Below are 16,350 nucleotides of genomic sequence, written 5' to 3' on the forward strand. Positions count from 1 at the left end.
GCACTTACTCATTGAAAATGCTGGAAAATGTTATCTCCAAACAGAAATGAATAATTTTGCAATCCACCCATCTGAATCATGTGAGTTTGTTTAGTTAGGGTGAGTCCCTTGACGAATGACCCTGAGCCAGAAGCCAAGAGCATCCAGCTGCTGTATGGGGGCCAAGCCCTCGATCATGACTCAAATGAGGCTGAGTTTCACACTTGTAAAATTTGAAGGCTAAACAAAAACTAAGGAATGGTAAGTATACAGGCCGCATGTTGCAGCTCTCTGGTTCTCCAATCATATGTCCTCATCCTCCACCACATTCCCTTCCTGCTAAGCCCAACCTTGGCCTTGGGGTCCTCCCTGACACTCTAAGCAGCCTACACACATCAGCTGGCTTTGGTGTGCTGTATGAAATCTATTTACCATCCCTGACAAAACAGTCTTCCAGCTCTAATCCCATTATTCTAGGGCACAGGTCCAGGGTTAGAGCATGCCCAATATCTAGGGGCTACTTGAACAATCACAATTTGATCCTCACAACGTTTTCTATAGCCCCCAATAAAGAACTTTAACCTACATGGACCCTCCCAGAGTCACCATATGTCTCTTGTCCCCTCAACACATATAGACAATTCCTTTTACTTTTTTTAAAAAGATTTTATTTATTTTTAGAGAGAGGGAAAGAGAGGAAGAGAAACATTGATATTCAAGAGATACATGACCACTTGCTTCTCGTAAGCCCCCAACCGGGGACCTGGCCTGCAACCCAGGCATGTGCCCTGACAGGGAATCAAACTGGTGACCTTGCCGTTCCAGGCCAGCACGCAACCCACTGAGACATGCCAGCCAGGGCTCCTTTTATTTTATTAATTTTTGAAAGATTTTATTTATTTATTTTCAGAGAAAGGGGAAGTGAAGGAGAAAGAGAGGGAAAGAAACATTGATATGCGAGAGACACATCAATCGGTTGCCACTGACACGCCCCCAGATGGGGACTGGGGCCAGCAACCCAGGCCCACGCCCCAGCAGTGAATCCGACCGACAACCTTTCGGTTCGAAGGCCAGCACTGCATCCACTGAGCCACACCGGCTGGGGCTCCTTCCACTTTCTAAGGGGACAGTGATATGACAGTAACTATAGTAATAATAATGATGCTGTCTTGGGATTCCATTCTAAAGCATTCCTAAAATTTCTGAAAGCGATATCTCATTTATTCCTCATAAAAACTACCTTTGACAGATGGGAAAAAAATCTACCTAAATCGCATGTCTCCACAACAGCACCATTAACATTCTGGGCCGGATAATTCTTTGTAGTAGGGGACTGGCCTGTCCAGTTTAAGATCTCTGGCCTCTACTTACCACATACCAGTAGACTGGCCCCCTTAAGTTGTAACAAAAATGTGCCCAGACACTGGCAAATGTGCCCCGGGGGGTAAGTCCCTCCGCCACCACCACACCCCACACCCCAACTGAGAACCTAAATAATTATAGTAATTACCTTAGGGATATTGGACTAGGGGTGATTTTCCCCCTTACTTTTCTGTATTTTCTAAATCTTCCATAATAAATGTAAATTATATACATGGTTTCTTTAAAGGAGTGACTTTCCACTTTTTAAAAAGAAATATTATTAGTTACACAGATTCCTTGAGTTGATCCTTGGGCGGGTGCCAATGTGTGGCTCACTCAGGTTTGGAAATTAAATTCAGTCCCTAAAAATACCACCACGCAGGCACCTTAAAATGAGCTTCGCCTCAACATGTAAATGACACAAGAGAGGGACTTCTGGGGAAAAGTCAGGACTGAGGCCTCTAACCACGAGGAAAAGAATGGCTCAGCCCTTCTTCAATGGGGTAAAACAATGGGGCTTTGGAAAAGACGTAAACTAAAAACTGCTGTTTCAAGGAAAGTATTTACCTGAAACACAGCATACATATACACTTGAGTCAGAGAACTACTTGGATTGTAGAAAAGAAAAATATAAGGCACTTTTACATTGCTAGACACTCGGGGAAATTTTCAAAATCAGACTATTAAAGTATCTAGATGTAAAAATCAGCTCTCGACTATTACACCAGGAGTTTTCTGGAGTTCTAATTACCATTAATTTCATTACTGGCTATTTTTTAAATCCATAGGGGAGGCCCAGAGCTGCCAAGCTCTCGATGAAGAGCTCAACATTTACTGCCCTTATGACAGAGACGACCCTCTCCTCCATCCGGACCCCCAAACACCCACCACGCACCTTCTGGCCTCCTCTGCTTACCCGGGCTGCTGCCAAAGGTTCACGTGTCTTCTGCTCTCAGGTAGAAGTTCTCTCTTGTTAAGAGGGGTGATACCAACGGCTGCTTCCAGAATAGCCATGTATTTTTTGTACCTCATCTTGTCTCTCGCACGACAAGGTCTTGCAAATTTGCGTCGCTGTTCAGCTGAAGCAGCTGAAGTAATCTGCAATACTGGGAGCTGGAAGCCGCCGTGCTTTTAGAGGCTCTGTGATCCCTAGCCAGAACTGTTCAACTCTAGGTGGGGGGTAAGGGTGGCAGCCAGGCAGACGCCAAACCACAGAGAAATAAAGAAAAGGATCGCTCAGATTTCCCCGAAATGGCAGTATTATATAAGGCTAAAGAATTCTGAATAAAGCACTAATGAAAATGATTTGCAGGACTGTGGTTCTAAACACAGCAATCTCAGGTACACACCCCTATTAATCTGCACATAAATCTTTGAGGCCGATAATCCTTCACGTACTAATGGCGCAGGAAGTGATTTATCTCAGGGTCTGGTAATAATTGGTCCAAAAAGCCTGTGTGCCACTGGATGAACTAAAATCAGAAGCAGATTTTGCTCATCCTACAAAAAACTCTCTTTAAAAGGCTGCACTTTGACAAATGAAGGAGGTTCAGTTGTCATTTTATAGCACTTTGCTTGAGCCAAGAGCAAAGACTGAGAATCAAATGTGTTTTGGATTGTTTTCTGTTGTAAATATATTTCGAACACCTCTAGAACCTAACATGGGTGAGCTCTGCCAGCATGAAAATACATTGTTTGGAAATGTACAGAACCCACCCCCTCCCCCTTTTTCATAAGTGTCTCCCCTCGGCTCTGAGGACCTTTGTGGCCCGCTTTCCGTGGGGTAAAGCTGGATGGCCAGCACAGTGGCCCACCTAATGGTACACATGGCACCGTGGTACACATGAGCTAGACTGGGTCACCCAGTCATCCCTGGGATGAAAATGTAACATTCAGAGAGAAATGCCCTCTCGTTGGGGTTGCTAACCAGGGCTGATAGGAGTTCGCGCTGTTGGCAGTCACGCTCCTCCTGTAGCAGAGAGGGCTCATCACTAGGAGCTGAAAAACAGAGCAATGGAACTGTGATGACACTGAGTTTCTGGACCCACCCATTTTGTGAAATTCGGTTTTAGTTCCATTTCTGTCACTCCGAAGGAGTCCTGACTTCTACACCTCCCTGACCTACTTACTGAAGACATTTTTTCCTATTTAATGTGCTACAGGAGTTGGTTACACTGCTCCTTGTCTAAACAAACTCCTGTATACAGAGGAACCAAAATAGAAGTCAGTCACTATGTCCTAACTCCGATTAACTTGCATACCTACAGTCAGGAAGGGTCCCAGGGCCTCCCCCAGCCCCAAATCTTCAACATTCTCTACAGATTTTCTCTTTCCTCAATTGCAAATTTCTTTTTATTTTTCTTTCAACCTAAATGACCTAAATCAGTGGTTTCCAAAGTAGGGTGCGCACATCAATAATCTTTGGGGTGTAGAAAGAAAATACCCAACTATCTATTTCCTTTTTTCTCTCATTAAAATTTTAGTTTGAGTATTTGTGTTTTTAAAATTCATATGTTCTTTGAAAACTAATAAATATTAAGTTACATCAAGGTGTATAATTTATAAATTGATGTACTCATATACATAGCAGTGTTCAGACAGAAGTGTATGAGCAAAAAGAGTTTAAAGGTTGGTAGCCTAACGCTTCAGCTGCTCCCTAAGCCTCATTCCCCCACTTATAAGACGAGCGGCCCAAACAGATGAACGCTACATTGTGTTCCAACCACAACAAAAGACTAAGAGCTCCCACTTTACTAGGACTGATTGTACAAATAGTCTGACCACAATCCAGTGGAGAAAACAAGGGATAAACAATTTGGATTGGGAATATTTCATTTCCAGAGCATCACGAATATGACTCCCACAGACTGTTCTGCAAACAACTGGTACCAGTCAGTCACAGGAATTCTTTTATGGGCTGAACTCGGGTGGTTACAGCTGCCGTGGCTGAGAAAAGCCCCAATTCGGCCCTCATTTAATCACACAGGAAGATGTAATTATACTCACACAACAGGCTTTGTTCTAACAAATTGTATTTCTAATGACGCGTGATAAAAATTACTCTACAATCCTCTCAAATAAAAAATGAAGCCAGAGCTAAAAAAAGATATCCAGTTAAACTTGTTACCCGCTGGGAGCTGTTTTACTGCAGTGAAAGTGACATAATACTTTGTAAATGGCATGTTTTAAAGTCCCATTTTCTATAGGAATTCTTTATGCATTTAACATGCAACTCTTACAAACTGGTTCTTATCGACCCTGACTGATCTCATGTAAAATTAAAATTGGGTCTTTCATTAGGAAAAGAATTCTGCCTTAGCAGATAATAGAAAGATCTGCTTTTCTCCCATAAATGAGATTGTTTGGTTTCCTAATTTATTTATTTATTCATATTTTAAATTTTTCATCTTTGTATGAATTCCTTCATAATTCTACATAAGGACAATAACACGGTGGGGGGGGAATCTAGTCAAAATACCCCATCCAGATATGTAATCATATGGCATTTTATTTATGATTCTAAAAGTCCTTTAGAATTACGCATTAATTTGGTTAATTACATGACTTCTAGAAATTCTTCACAATGGCATCTCTCTAATTAAAAATTACTTAGCTATTTTTTTTTATTTTTTTAAAATTTTTATTTATTTATCTTTAGAGGGGAAGGGAAGGAGAGAGGGAGAGAAATTTCAATGTATGGTTGCCTCTGGTGTGTCCCCTGCTGGGAACTGGCCTGCAACCCAGGCATGTGCCCTGACTGGGAATCGAACCGTGATCCTCTGGTTCGCAGGCCCATGCTCAATCCACTGAGCTACACCAGCCAGGTACTTAGCTCTTTTTTAAAAAATTTAATGCATGATCCAAAATGTCTTTTATATCAGGATGCTCAAAATCTGTCTGAACAATTAAAATAGAACATAAAAATCCACAGACCAGACTGACATTCTCTGTAAACTATTTCCACTTTGTTTCTGCCAGCGATAAACAATGGGCATTCCTCTCCGCAGGGTATTTTAATGGCTCCTGGGCGTTAGAACTATAAAAATGGAAATGAACTAATGCCACAAACAGGCTATTTTATGGGGTGTGGTCCGCTTTTCAGGGAGCTGGCAAAAGCCTTACTAAAAGCAGGAAAGGCAGAAAAACAACTATTTGTCTCTTTCTTCTTAAGCTCTATGACAAATAAAGTCATCTACTACAGATGACTTAATGCAAGTCATTTCATTCCCTGACTTAATACCTTCATGTATAATAATACATCTTTACATACTCACTACTCAGGCGACCCATCAGAACACAGTAAGAAGGTCAGGCTATATGATGTAATAGAATTATTAAAGAGTTCAAGAAGATCAGTTGTGGCTCTCCTAGATTCAAGCCCTTGTAGCCCAGAAGAGCCCCTTCCCTTCACAGTCCTCCTCAGAACACAAGAGTGGGTTTAAACTATTACCTTGAACTGGATGCCACTAATCTGACAATCCAAGCCTATCCTCCCACCGAACCAGGTAACCGAAATAACCCACCGCCCAGCCCCAGCAGCAGCCGCCTCTTGCCTTTTCCTGTTTCTTGAGTCCTCCTGCTGGTTCTCCGGGCATGAGACCTTGAAGCCCGCCTCACCCATTCTGGTGGTGCCCAAGCATACCAACTCCATGCGTGACACAGGGAAAGACAGCTAAAATTAAATGGGAAGGCTTCGTTTGAATCCCACCTCTGCTGAGTATCACCTGTGACCTTGCACAAGTTACTTGACCCTTCTGAACCTATTTCATCCTCAGTACAACTGCAGTAAGACCCCGCCCCAGGGGTGGTTTTAATAATAAATGAGATGAGGTATACTCAACAATGGATGCCATCTCCTCGTCTCTTCCCTGCTTTCCTTCCGCCTCTCCCATCTGTCCTTCTGTTCCCAATACCGCTCCAAGAATTCATCCTCAATCCTCATTTCTCTGCAGTCAAGTACAAGGTGCACTTGAAACTTAACCCTCCCTTGCAGCCGCAACTTCATTCAACACACAGGGAAAGAACCAGAGAAGTCCAAGGCTGAGTGGTTTCACAGGAAAAACAGAGACTGGAGAACAGGTTGGCTGAAAGGCACAGGGTCCCAAGGGTTAGAGTGAGAGATGGAAACCATTAAAAAGGAGAACAGCCCTGACCCTGTGTGGCTCAGTTGGCTGGACATCATCCCACAAAGCAAAAGGTTGCTGGTTTTTTTTCCTGGTCAGGGCACATGGCTGGGCTGCAGGTTCAGTCCCTTGTAAGGGTGAATGCTGGAGGCAGCTGGTGGGTGCTTCTCTTATGTCAATGTGTCTCTCCCTCTCTTTCTCACTTCCTTCCCCTCTGTCTAAAAATAAATAAAATCTTTTTTCAAAAAGAGGGGAACATAGGGCCTTGGGGCCCAGCTGGTACCCACCAAGTGGGGAGGTTCTCCCTTACAATCTTTCCAGATTTTTAACCTCTGCTACATAATAATTATTAAAAGCAAAAATTACTACAAACAACTATATGCCAACATATTGGACAATCTGCAAAGGCATCTGGATCAGAAAGGAAGAAGCAGAACTGTCATTATTTACAGATGACATGAAACTGTATAAGGAGAACCCCAAAGACTCCACCAGAATGCCCTGGCTGGTGTAGCTCAGTGGATTGAGCGCGGGCCTGCGAACCAGAGGATCGCGGTTCAATTCCCAGTCAGGGCACATGCCTGGGTTGCAGGCCGGTTCCCTGCAGGCCAACTCCCAGCAGGGGACGCACGAAAGGCAACCATACATTGATGTTTCTCTCCCTCTCCTTCCCCTCTAAAGATAAATAAATAAATAAAATCTTAAAAAAAAAAAGACTCCACCAGAAAACTAAGAGAACTGGTAAAGTCAGTAAAGTAGCAGGATGCAAAATAAATATTCAGAAATCAGCTGTACTTTTATATACCAGTAATAAGCTATTAGAAAGGAAAACTAAGAAAACAATCTCATTTACAACTGAATCAAGAAAATAAAATAAAATACCTAGGAATAAACTTAACGAAGGAGGTAAAAGACCTACACTGAAGGAAAAAATCAAACAAGATACAAATAAATGGACACATACACTGTGCTCATGGATAGGGAAAACTAACATTGTTAGAGCACAATGTTAAAATGTCCACATTACCCAAAGCAATCTATGGATTCAATGTAATTCCTATCAAAATACCAATGGCATATTTCACAGAACTAGAACAAATTATCCAAAAATTTTTATGGAGCCACAAAGGACCCCAAAAAACACAGCAATCTTGAGGAAGGAGAATAAACTTGGAGGAATCGTGCTACCTTGATATCAAACTGTACTACAAGAGTACAATAATCAAAACAGCAGGGTACTGGCATAAAACAGACATGTAGATCAATGGAACAGAATATAGAGCCCAGAAATATGGTCAATTAATATTTGACAAAGGAGGCAAGAGTATACAGTAGGATAAAGACAGTCTATTCAATAAATGCTCTTGGGAAAATTGGACAGATACATGCATAAAAATGAAACTATACCACCTTCTTACACCATGCACAAGAATAAACTCAAGATGGGTTAAAGACTTAAATGTAAGGCTCAAAACCATAAAAATCCTAGAAGAAAACACAGGCAGTAAAATCTTTTTTTTAAATTAATTTATTTATTTATTATTTTTTTAAATTTAATTCTTGTTCAAGTACAGTTTTCTGTCTTGTATTCCCAGCCCTGCCCCCCCCAGTGCTCCCCACCTCCCTCCCATTTCCGCCCCCCACCTTAGTTATTGTCCATGTGTCCTTTATACTTGTTCATGTGAGTCCATCCCCTTTTCCCCTATGATTCTCTCTCCTCTCCCTTCTGGACCCTACTAGCCTGTTCCGTATTTGAGTGTCATTGGTCATATTTTGCTTGCTTGTTTGTTTTGTTGTTTAGATTCCTGTTATCAGTGATATCATATGGTATTTGTCTTTCACCGACAGGCAGTAAAATCTTGACCATTTCTCACAGCAATATCTCCTCAAGCAAGGGGAACCAAAAGAAAACATAAACAAATGGGACATCAAACAAAAAAGTTTTTACACAGCAAAGGAAATCATCAACAAATAAAAAGTCAACTCACTGAATGGGAGAACATATTCACCAATGATACGTTTGATGAGGGACTAATATACTAAATTTATGAAGAACTCAAACACCACTAGAGAAACAAACAACCCAATTAAAAAATGGGCAAAGGACCTGAACAGACACTTCTCCAAAGAGGACATACAGGTGGCCAATAGACATACGAAAAGACGACCAACATCTCTAATCATGAAAGAAATGCAAACTAAAACCACAATGAGATCCCCTCGTACCTGTCAGAATGGCTATCCTCAATAAATCCACACATGACAAGAGTTGGTGTGGATGTGGAGAAAAGGGAACCCTCACGCACTGTTGGTGGGCATGCAGATCGGGGAAGCCACCGTGGAAACAGTATGGAGGTTATTCTAAAACCTAAAAATGGAACTGCCTTATGACCCAGTGATTCCTCTCCTGGGTATATAACCCAAGAAACCCAAAGCGCTAACTCAAAAGAATATATGCACCCCTCCTTCACTGCTATGTTTAGAATAGCCAATATCCGGAAAGAACCCAAGTGTCCATCAATGGATAGATGAATACAGAAGGGGCGAGTGCACACCATGGAATATGATTTAATCATGACAAAGAATGAAATCTTACCATTGGTGACAACATGGATGGTATTATGCTAAGTGAAATAAGCCAGTTAGAGAAAGATAAATATCACATGATTTCCCTTATATGTGGAATGTAAAGAGCAAAATAAACAAAGAAAACAGAAACAGGCTCATAAATATAGAAAACAAACAGGATTGCCAGATGGGAGGAGCTTTGGGAGTCTGGATAGAAAAGGTGAAGGACGTATAAATTGGTAGCTTACAAAACAGTCATGGGATGTAAAGTACAGCACAGGAAACACAGTCCCCAATATTGTGATAACTATGTGTGGTGCCATGTGGGTGCTGGGATTATTGGGGGGATTGCTTTGTAAATTATGTAATTGTCTAACCAATATGCAATACACCTGAAACTCATATAAAATAATATTAAATGTCAACTAAAATTGAAAAAAATAAAAAAAAACAAAAAAACATGAGATCTGGCTGGTGTGGCTCAGTGGATTGAGTGCCAACGAGCAAATCAAAAGGTTGCCAGTTCAGTTCCCAGTCGGGGCAGTTGCCTGGGTTGCAGGCCAGGTCCCCCAGCTGGGGGCATGCAAGAGGCAACAAACTAATGTTTCTCTCACATATTGATGTTTCTCTTCCTCTTTTTCTCCCTCCTTTCCCCTTTCTCTAAAAATAAATAAATAAAATCTTAAAAAAAAAAAAAAAGATGAGCTGTGACCATTAGGATCTGGAGACCTACAGAGATGCAAAGACCTTGAAGAAAATCTGGAAGACACACTCTTCTTCTCAAAGCCAGATTCTGTCCCTTGAAAAAGAGCTCATGATCATTGGTTTGCAGTGTGGGAGGCTGGACTTAAAGCCTTCTCCTCTCAAGAAAGGAAGTTGTAGACCTAAGACAAAGAATAACCGAAAAAGCAACGAGACTTGAGCCATGCCAACTCAGGGAGAAAGCAAAATTAATGACCCCTTTTTACAAGTAGAAAAGTAAGGCTCGGGGTTGAGAAATCTGTCCTCGGTCATGCAGTTCATAAGTGGCAGAGCCAATATTCAAGCTACTACCCTGCCCTAACACCTCCCAGCCTGGGTCCTCAAGCATCTGATGATCCAGACGGCGTCTGCTCCCCGATCCCTGGGCAGGGGCTGCTGCTTCCTCTGAGACCGGAGGGTCTCCTGCCTCTACCCTCAGACGCCCTCCTTCCAGCCGCAGGCCTTCCTCTTCCTTCTCTTTCCCAAATCTGCTATTTTCAGTGGGTCCAGGTGTGAGGTTTGTGGCCAGAAACTCCTCCAGGAGGCCCTGCCACCACCATCACCAAGCGGGCTTCCCACCAAGGGGTCACTGCCCTCCTTATCCTGTCCCTCATAGGTTGGGTTTTCCCCTGCACACCCTCATTAAGAAAACGCAAGTGAGTTAGTTCCTGGAGTCACTGAACTTGCACACGACCCTAATGGTCCAGTCCCTTAAACGCCACAGGTTCTGCCATGGCTGGTGTGGCTCAGTGGACTGAGAGCGAGTCTGAGAACCAAAGGGTCATGGTTTGATTCCCAGTCAGGGCACATGTTTGGATTGCAGGCCAGGCCCCTAGTAGGGGGCGTGTGAGAGGAATCACACCCTGATGTTTCTCTCCCTCTCTTTCTCCTTTCCTTCCCCTCTCTCTGAAAATAAACAAATAAAGTCTTAAAAAAAAAACAAAGCCACAGTTTCTTGAGTCATTTTGTTTTACATTTTCCTATATTTCTAAATTATCTACATTTATCTTCAGTTTAAAATAATTTTTATATAAATGGTTCTATTTTTTTCTAAAATTAGAGCTTGAAAGTATTATATATTTTAAAATACCTGTTATCATTTATATTATAATGGTATTATATTATAAACTCTTATAAAAATAAATAGTGACTTTTCACTTAATGAGTCAGCCCACTATCCCCTAAACAATATATATTTTGTGTGTGAGCAGTTCGGCTACCAGATACCTTTGAAATAGCAAAACATGCCCTCTGCCAGTGGTTCAGTGCAATGCAGAAGGTAAGGCAAGTTTCTTGTTAGTCTCAATAAATGTTAACTGACTTCACAAATCACGTTGGTAAGGTCCGTCTCCCTCAGGATTCTGTGGCGACCCAACTGGGAGGAACAGTGGCACATCCATGTTCGTACCTCTGGTGTCCTCCTTGCTCAGGAACCAGCGTGCAATGGGCACCCAATAACATGAGGGTTCACTTCATACGTAAGAGTCAGCAAGGTGTACTGGCTAAGGTCCTGCACCCCAGAACCAGGCTGCCTGCATTTGAGTCTCAGCTTCATACTTAGCTGTGTGACCTGGGCAAGTCTTTGGATTTCTCCAGGACCTCAGTTTCCTCATCTGTACGCAGGGGATAATAGCACTTACTTGTTAAGGTTTAAAAGAATCAAATTGAATGAATATATGCAAAACCCCAATTTTTCCACACCCCCAAGTGGACCATTTTGATCTTCCAAGTGTCCACTTAGATCTCCTCATGGCCTCTGCCCTTCGGCAGCTGAGGCACCGGTAACCTTTGACACACCTGGAGGAGTCCTGGTGTGGACCCTGGCTGGACCAGTCCTTCCAGCTTCCAGAAGGTAAATGCACACTGCCCAGGGCATCAACATTTGGACGTCCCACTGCTCCCTGTTCCAGCTCCCCTCACACCTGCTGCTGGGCCACACTGTTTTCCTTGAGTCACTTCTCAGTACCTAATTATATATTTGTGATTACCTGTTTATCACCTGTCTCCGCCTCCAGACTGTAAGCTCTACTCTGAAGACAGAGACCTATTTTGCTGACATTGCATCCACTCCTGTTGAGTTTTCTAGTCCAACCTAATACTCATTCATTCATTCCCTCTCCAAACAACCATTGAGCTCCCTATTAAACACTCTGACATTGGACATATAAACAAACCAAACCATCTCTGTCCCAGAGAAACACCCAGTGCAGTGGGTGACTTCTAACTGCAACTAACTGCAGTGACAGTTGAAGTGACAACTAACTGCAACGCTGTATCCTGGAAAAGAGACGAGTGACCATGGAACAGAACCATGACAAAGGAGAGAGAGGACAATTCTGTCCCAGGATCTTAGCTTTGCACAGCCTTCACAGAAAAGGTACTTGAGTTAGGTTTTAATAATACTCTGACAACAGGGTCTGAGGCATCTCAGGAAGAGGGAAGAGTAACATCAAGAGCCAAAAAAGCAAAAAGAACAAGGAGTGTTCTCAGACCGTAAGCAGAGTCAGCTGGCAGGAAGGCAGTGCCCGGTGTACCCGTAAGCCCAGGGCCTGTGGAGGGATGCAGCAATGCCCTATGACACGAGGCTCTGCACAGCGTGGGGAGTGGCAGATGTCATTCCCTCTGGCTAACACAGCCTTCCGAGATGATGCCACACTATTATTTACTGCACATGTCGACTGTGCCAGCCACTGAGGTAAGTATCCTACATGCATCACCTTGTTTAGTTCTTACATTAACCCTAAGAAATAGATGTAAATTCTCCATTTTCAGATGAAGAAACTCAGGCACCAAGTGACTAAGTTATCTGCCCGAGGCCACACAGGTAATAAGTAGTGGAGGTATGACTCCTACCCAAGTTACAAAAGTCATGAGTGCTGACACCCACTGAGCCTCAGTAGGCGTCCTGGAGCCCTTAGTATGCCCTCATCGCAATGAAATGGAATTGCCTCTTTCCTTGTCTCCCTGGAGAACGTGGGTCTCGTGAGGGCAGAGACTTTGCTCTGCTAGTCACACCTCCCTAGCACCTGGCACAGTGCCTGTCAGAACACAGCCAACAGCAGTACACGTTAGGAGGAAATGAATGCATGAATGAACGGGGCTTTGCCCTCTGCCAGTGTGTACTCTTGCTCTCCTTCTCTGACCCTGTAGTAGAGGAATGCCACATGTCCTGAAACCAGGATCTGAGTGTAGAACCCAAGGCCACTTCTGCCCCACCCCCCAGGTTTGGTCAGAGGGGCCAAGTTCCTGAAGCACAGCCATAGCAGCTGCATGGGCAGACCCTTCCCCAGTGCGGGGCGTCCACCACCACCCTCACTTTCCGTTCTCACCCCTGTCTGTGCACAGGAGAGTTAACGTCCTTCGAAAGGCCTGCTTACGAAGTTGGCCCTTGGCTGACATCTTGGAACCTGGATATTGGGAAGGTTCCCACCATCCCCAGGACTGACACGAGTAGCTCCCAGTCCCTAAACTATTTGCACAAACGATGCAGTTTATGATAAACACCTGCCTCCTTCTGGAAGTCTGAACGTTGGGTACATCCTCCACAGAAAATGCCAAAGTAGGAAGTCCCCTGAACAAACCCTGGGCCCTGAGTCTAACGAACTTCCCTGGTCAGCAACATTTCACACAAGGTGTCACGATTCGTTGCTGTCAGAATTAAGCATGTCCTATGGGGCTCCACTGGGGGAGGATGCTGGAAGCTTGGGCCTGGTTTCCTCAGACTTCACTCAGTGTGCCTTTTCCCCTGGCTGGCTGCACTGTAATAATCACAGTGGTGAGTACAACTATATGTGAAGTCCTATGGGTCCTCCTAGAGAATCATGGGAACTGGGGGTGGTGGCAGGGCTCCCGAGATGTTGTCTCTGCACAGAAGCAGGATTGTGAAACACTTCCTGTCTGTCCAGTCCTACCCACTAACCAGAGGAATCACACCCAGGCCCTGCAGGGGCCAGGCAGTAACAAAAAAGGGTGCAAGCGGCTGAGGGGATTGGGGACAGAGGAGAGTCTAAAGTAGGCAGCTGCTCTCAGCTCCTGACCACACCAGCAAGTCCCAGGCAGAGCTGGGCAGTTGGTGTACAACCACAGATAATTAATTCCTTTCGCTCTGCTAATAACAAGTGCCCCCAGAGGATAAGAGAGAAGCCCCTGGGGCAGGCTTTGCACTTTTTCCAAAACCCAAGAGAAATGCCTTACATCCACAGATACAACGAGGATTCCTTTAAAATAAAATATACAATAAAATGTGGGGATGTTAGTCCAGACTTTGTGAAGCCACGTCAAGAGTGAGATACAGCTCCATTTCAGAGGACCCAACAGCAGTGAGTCGCTGCCCTTCTTGGATTTCTTTTGCGTAGCAAACCTGACCTTCAGAACGTGGATTGTCAGCACCCACTCTTGGCATCAGCTTATACAAGTTATGCTAAGGAGACCGGACACACGGTAGCACAGATATTAAAGCTGCTGGTTTACAAAGCTTGGCTTGGTTCCAGCTTGATGATGATTAGCAGTGACAGGCAAGAAGAGGCCGAGTGCTCAGTCATGACTCCAGGACTGCCTTATGCAGGAAAGTCCACACTTGACCTTGTGGCCCCGAACAGCACATCCTTTTACCAGGTATTGCAGGCCTCCCTAGAAGTGATAGAAAGGTGAGGCCTGCACAGCTACCACGCCCACCATCCAAGGGACAGCCCCACCCACCTCTGCAACCAACATCCCAGACACATCCTCAACCCTGTTTCCAGTGGGTAGGGCCCTCACTGGCCTTGGTGTCCTCATAACCTCTGCCCATTCCTTCCCCGTCTCGGAGGCTTTTCTTCCTCCAGCTGCCCCTCCCCACCACACCTCTACATTACAGTCTTCAGTACTTGTCTATGCACCACCCCCCTGCAATCGTACCCTCTTTCCCGGTGTAACCAAGCTCCTGCCTGCATTTGATGCCCAGGCCAACCTCTAGCCTACCCCTTCCCCCACTCCTGTTCTGGTCCTGCACTTCCAAATGCCTCCAAACCACAGGTTCCCACAGTGTGCTGCCCAGACCAGCAGCATCAGCCTCACCTGGGAATGTCCAGAGAGGCTCAGGGGCAGATTCTCAGGCCCCCACCCGACACCTACTGAATCAAAACCTCTAGGAACTCAGGGAGTGAGGCCAGCAATGTGTGTTCTAACAAGCTCTCCAGGGGATGCGGATAATGGCTGAGAAACACTGCATCACACATTTCCCCTTGCCCATCCCACGTCTGTGTCACAGGGAAGTAATATTCTTTTTCTAATCCAGCTGATTTCCCCATGTCTCTTAATATTGCCTACCTTGACCAGTAATACATCAAAATAGTGCAACCCAAATGAAATATAGCGGGCCTCCAAATGCAATAGGTATTTTATAAATCCATTTTTGGATTTTTCAAGTGGAGCTGCATTTACATGGAGAGCTACAGTACATGTAGAGAACTACATGTGGAACATGCAGTGCCACACGCCAGGCCCGAAGGCAAATAGAATAATTCTCTGCATGGCTACAGAGAAGAAAACACTGCCAAGCAGTTTGAAAGAAAGACCAAAAATATACTAACACATGCAAAAATGTCCAGCAGTCTACCTTCTTTTTTGGAGTACATAAAAGTAAAATAAAGAATACCCTAATAAAACACATAAGCAATTTATTAATATGATTTTGAAATTACATCATTGCATATTTTAATAAGCAGAATGTACAGATATTAACCAATACAATACCAAATACTATTTTGTAAAGCATTTTAAATGTCGACCATTCGCATCAATGGATTCTTTTTTTGGTATGTTATTAACGTCTGAGACAAACATGCTTTTTTAGTGGGCGTTAAATCAGCATGTAGAGAAAGATGTCCCTGCCTACTTATTCCCCCTCACCTCCAAGAAGCTATGTGTTCATTAATTCTTCACTCAAATCCTTTGGAACATAAGGTGCTATGGTACGTGCACTAGGCCAGGCCCGAAGGCAAATAAAAAGATGAGCCAAAACTGAAATCAACTGCAAAAGAGCAATGGGCTAAATTCACATTTTCAGTATTCTTCTACACTATCGAAACTAGGGAATCTATTCAAAAGCATTTCCTCTTTATCTAGTCTTCCCTTAGAAAAGAATGTTTAAAAAATCAGGAAAGACTAGCACATGAAAAGATGTTCAACATCAGTAGCCATCAGAGAAGTGTGAATGGAAATCACTTCGAGACTTCTGATCGAGATGGCAGCGTAGGCAGACATGGTTGATAAACCACATCAACCACAACCACAACCACATCTTCGAACCACATCAAAATTACAACTAAAATATAGGACACCACTCAGAATTGTCAGAAATCAAATGGAATGGAAGTCTAACAACTACAGAATAAAGGAAACCACATCCATTGAGACTGAACCTGCAAGCTGGTGTCATATCTGAGACTCCATCAACCTGGCTAACACAGTTTGACCACAGAGACTCTGCCCACCCAAGCTGCTTTTCCATATGAATGGCTGATCTTGGCTCATGCTTCAAAACTTCCTAAATCATATCCAACAAGTGACAGCTGGCCTCAGTGAGCCCCAGGCCCAG

General features: G+C 43.8%; 1 protein-coding gene across 3 annotated transcripts in view; it reads right to left on the reverse strand.

The window, feature by feature from the left end:
* Nucleotides 1–16,350, reverse strand: part of TJP2 (tight junction protein 2) — a 115,432-nt gene that overhangs the window by 91,850 nt on the left and 7,232 nt on the right. The window contains exon 1 of one of the 3 annotated variants that reach the window (XM_037061699.1): nt 2,258–2,534. The exons of 1 other annotated variant lie outside the window; for it this stretch is intronic. In XM_037061699.1, coding sequence (XP_036917594.1) covers nt 2,258–2,373 — 116 coding nt within the window. In that variant the 5' untranslated portion in view covers nt 2,374–2,534. Of the gene's footprint in view, nt 1–2,257; nt 2,535–16,350 lie in introns of those variants that run through there. One more of the 3 variants, XM_037061697.1, reaches the window with a different exon arrangement.

This window comes from Sturnira hondurensis, unplaced genomic scaffold (genome assembly GCF_014824575.4).
Source record: "Sturnira hondurensis isolate 20B ecotype Veracruz unplaced genomic scaffold, ASM1482457v3 Scaffold0013515, whole genome shotgun sequence".
Lineage (NCBI taxonomy): Eukaryota > Metazoa > Chordata > Mammalia > Chiroptera > Phyllostomidae > Sturnira > Sturnira hondurensis.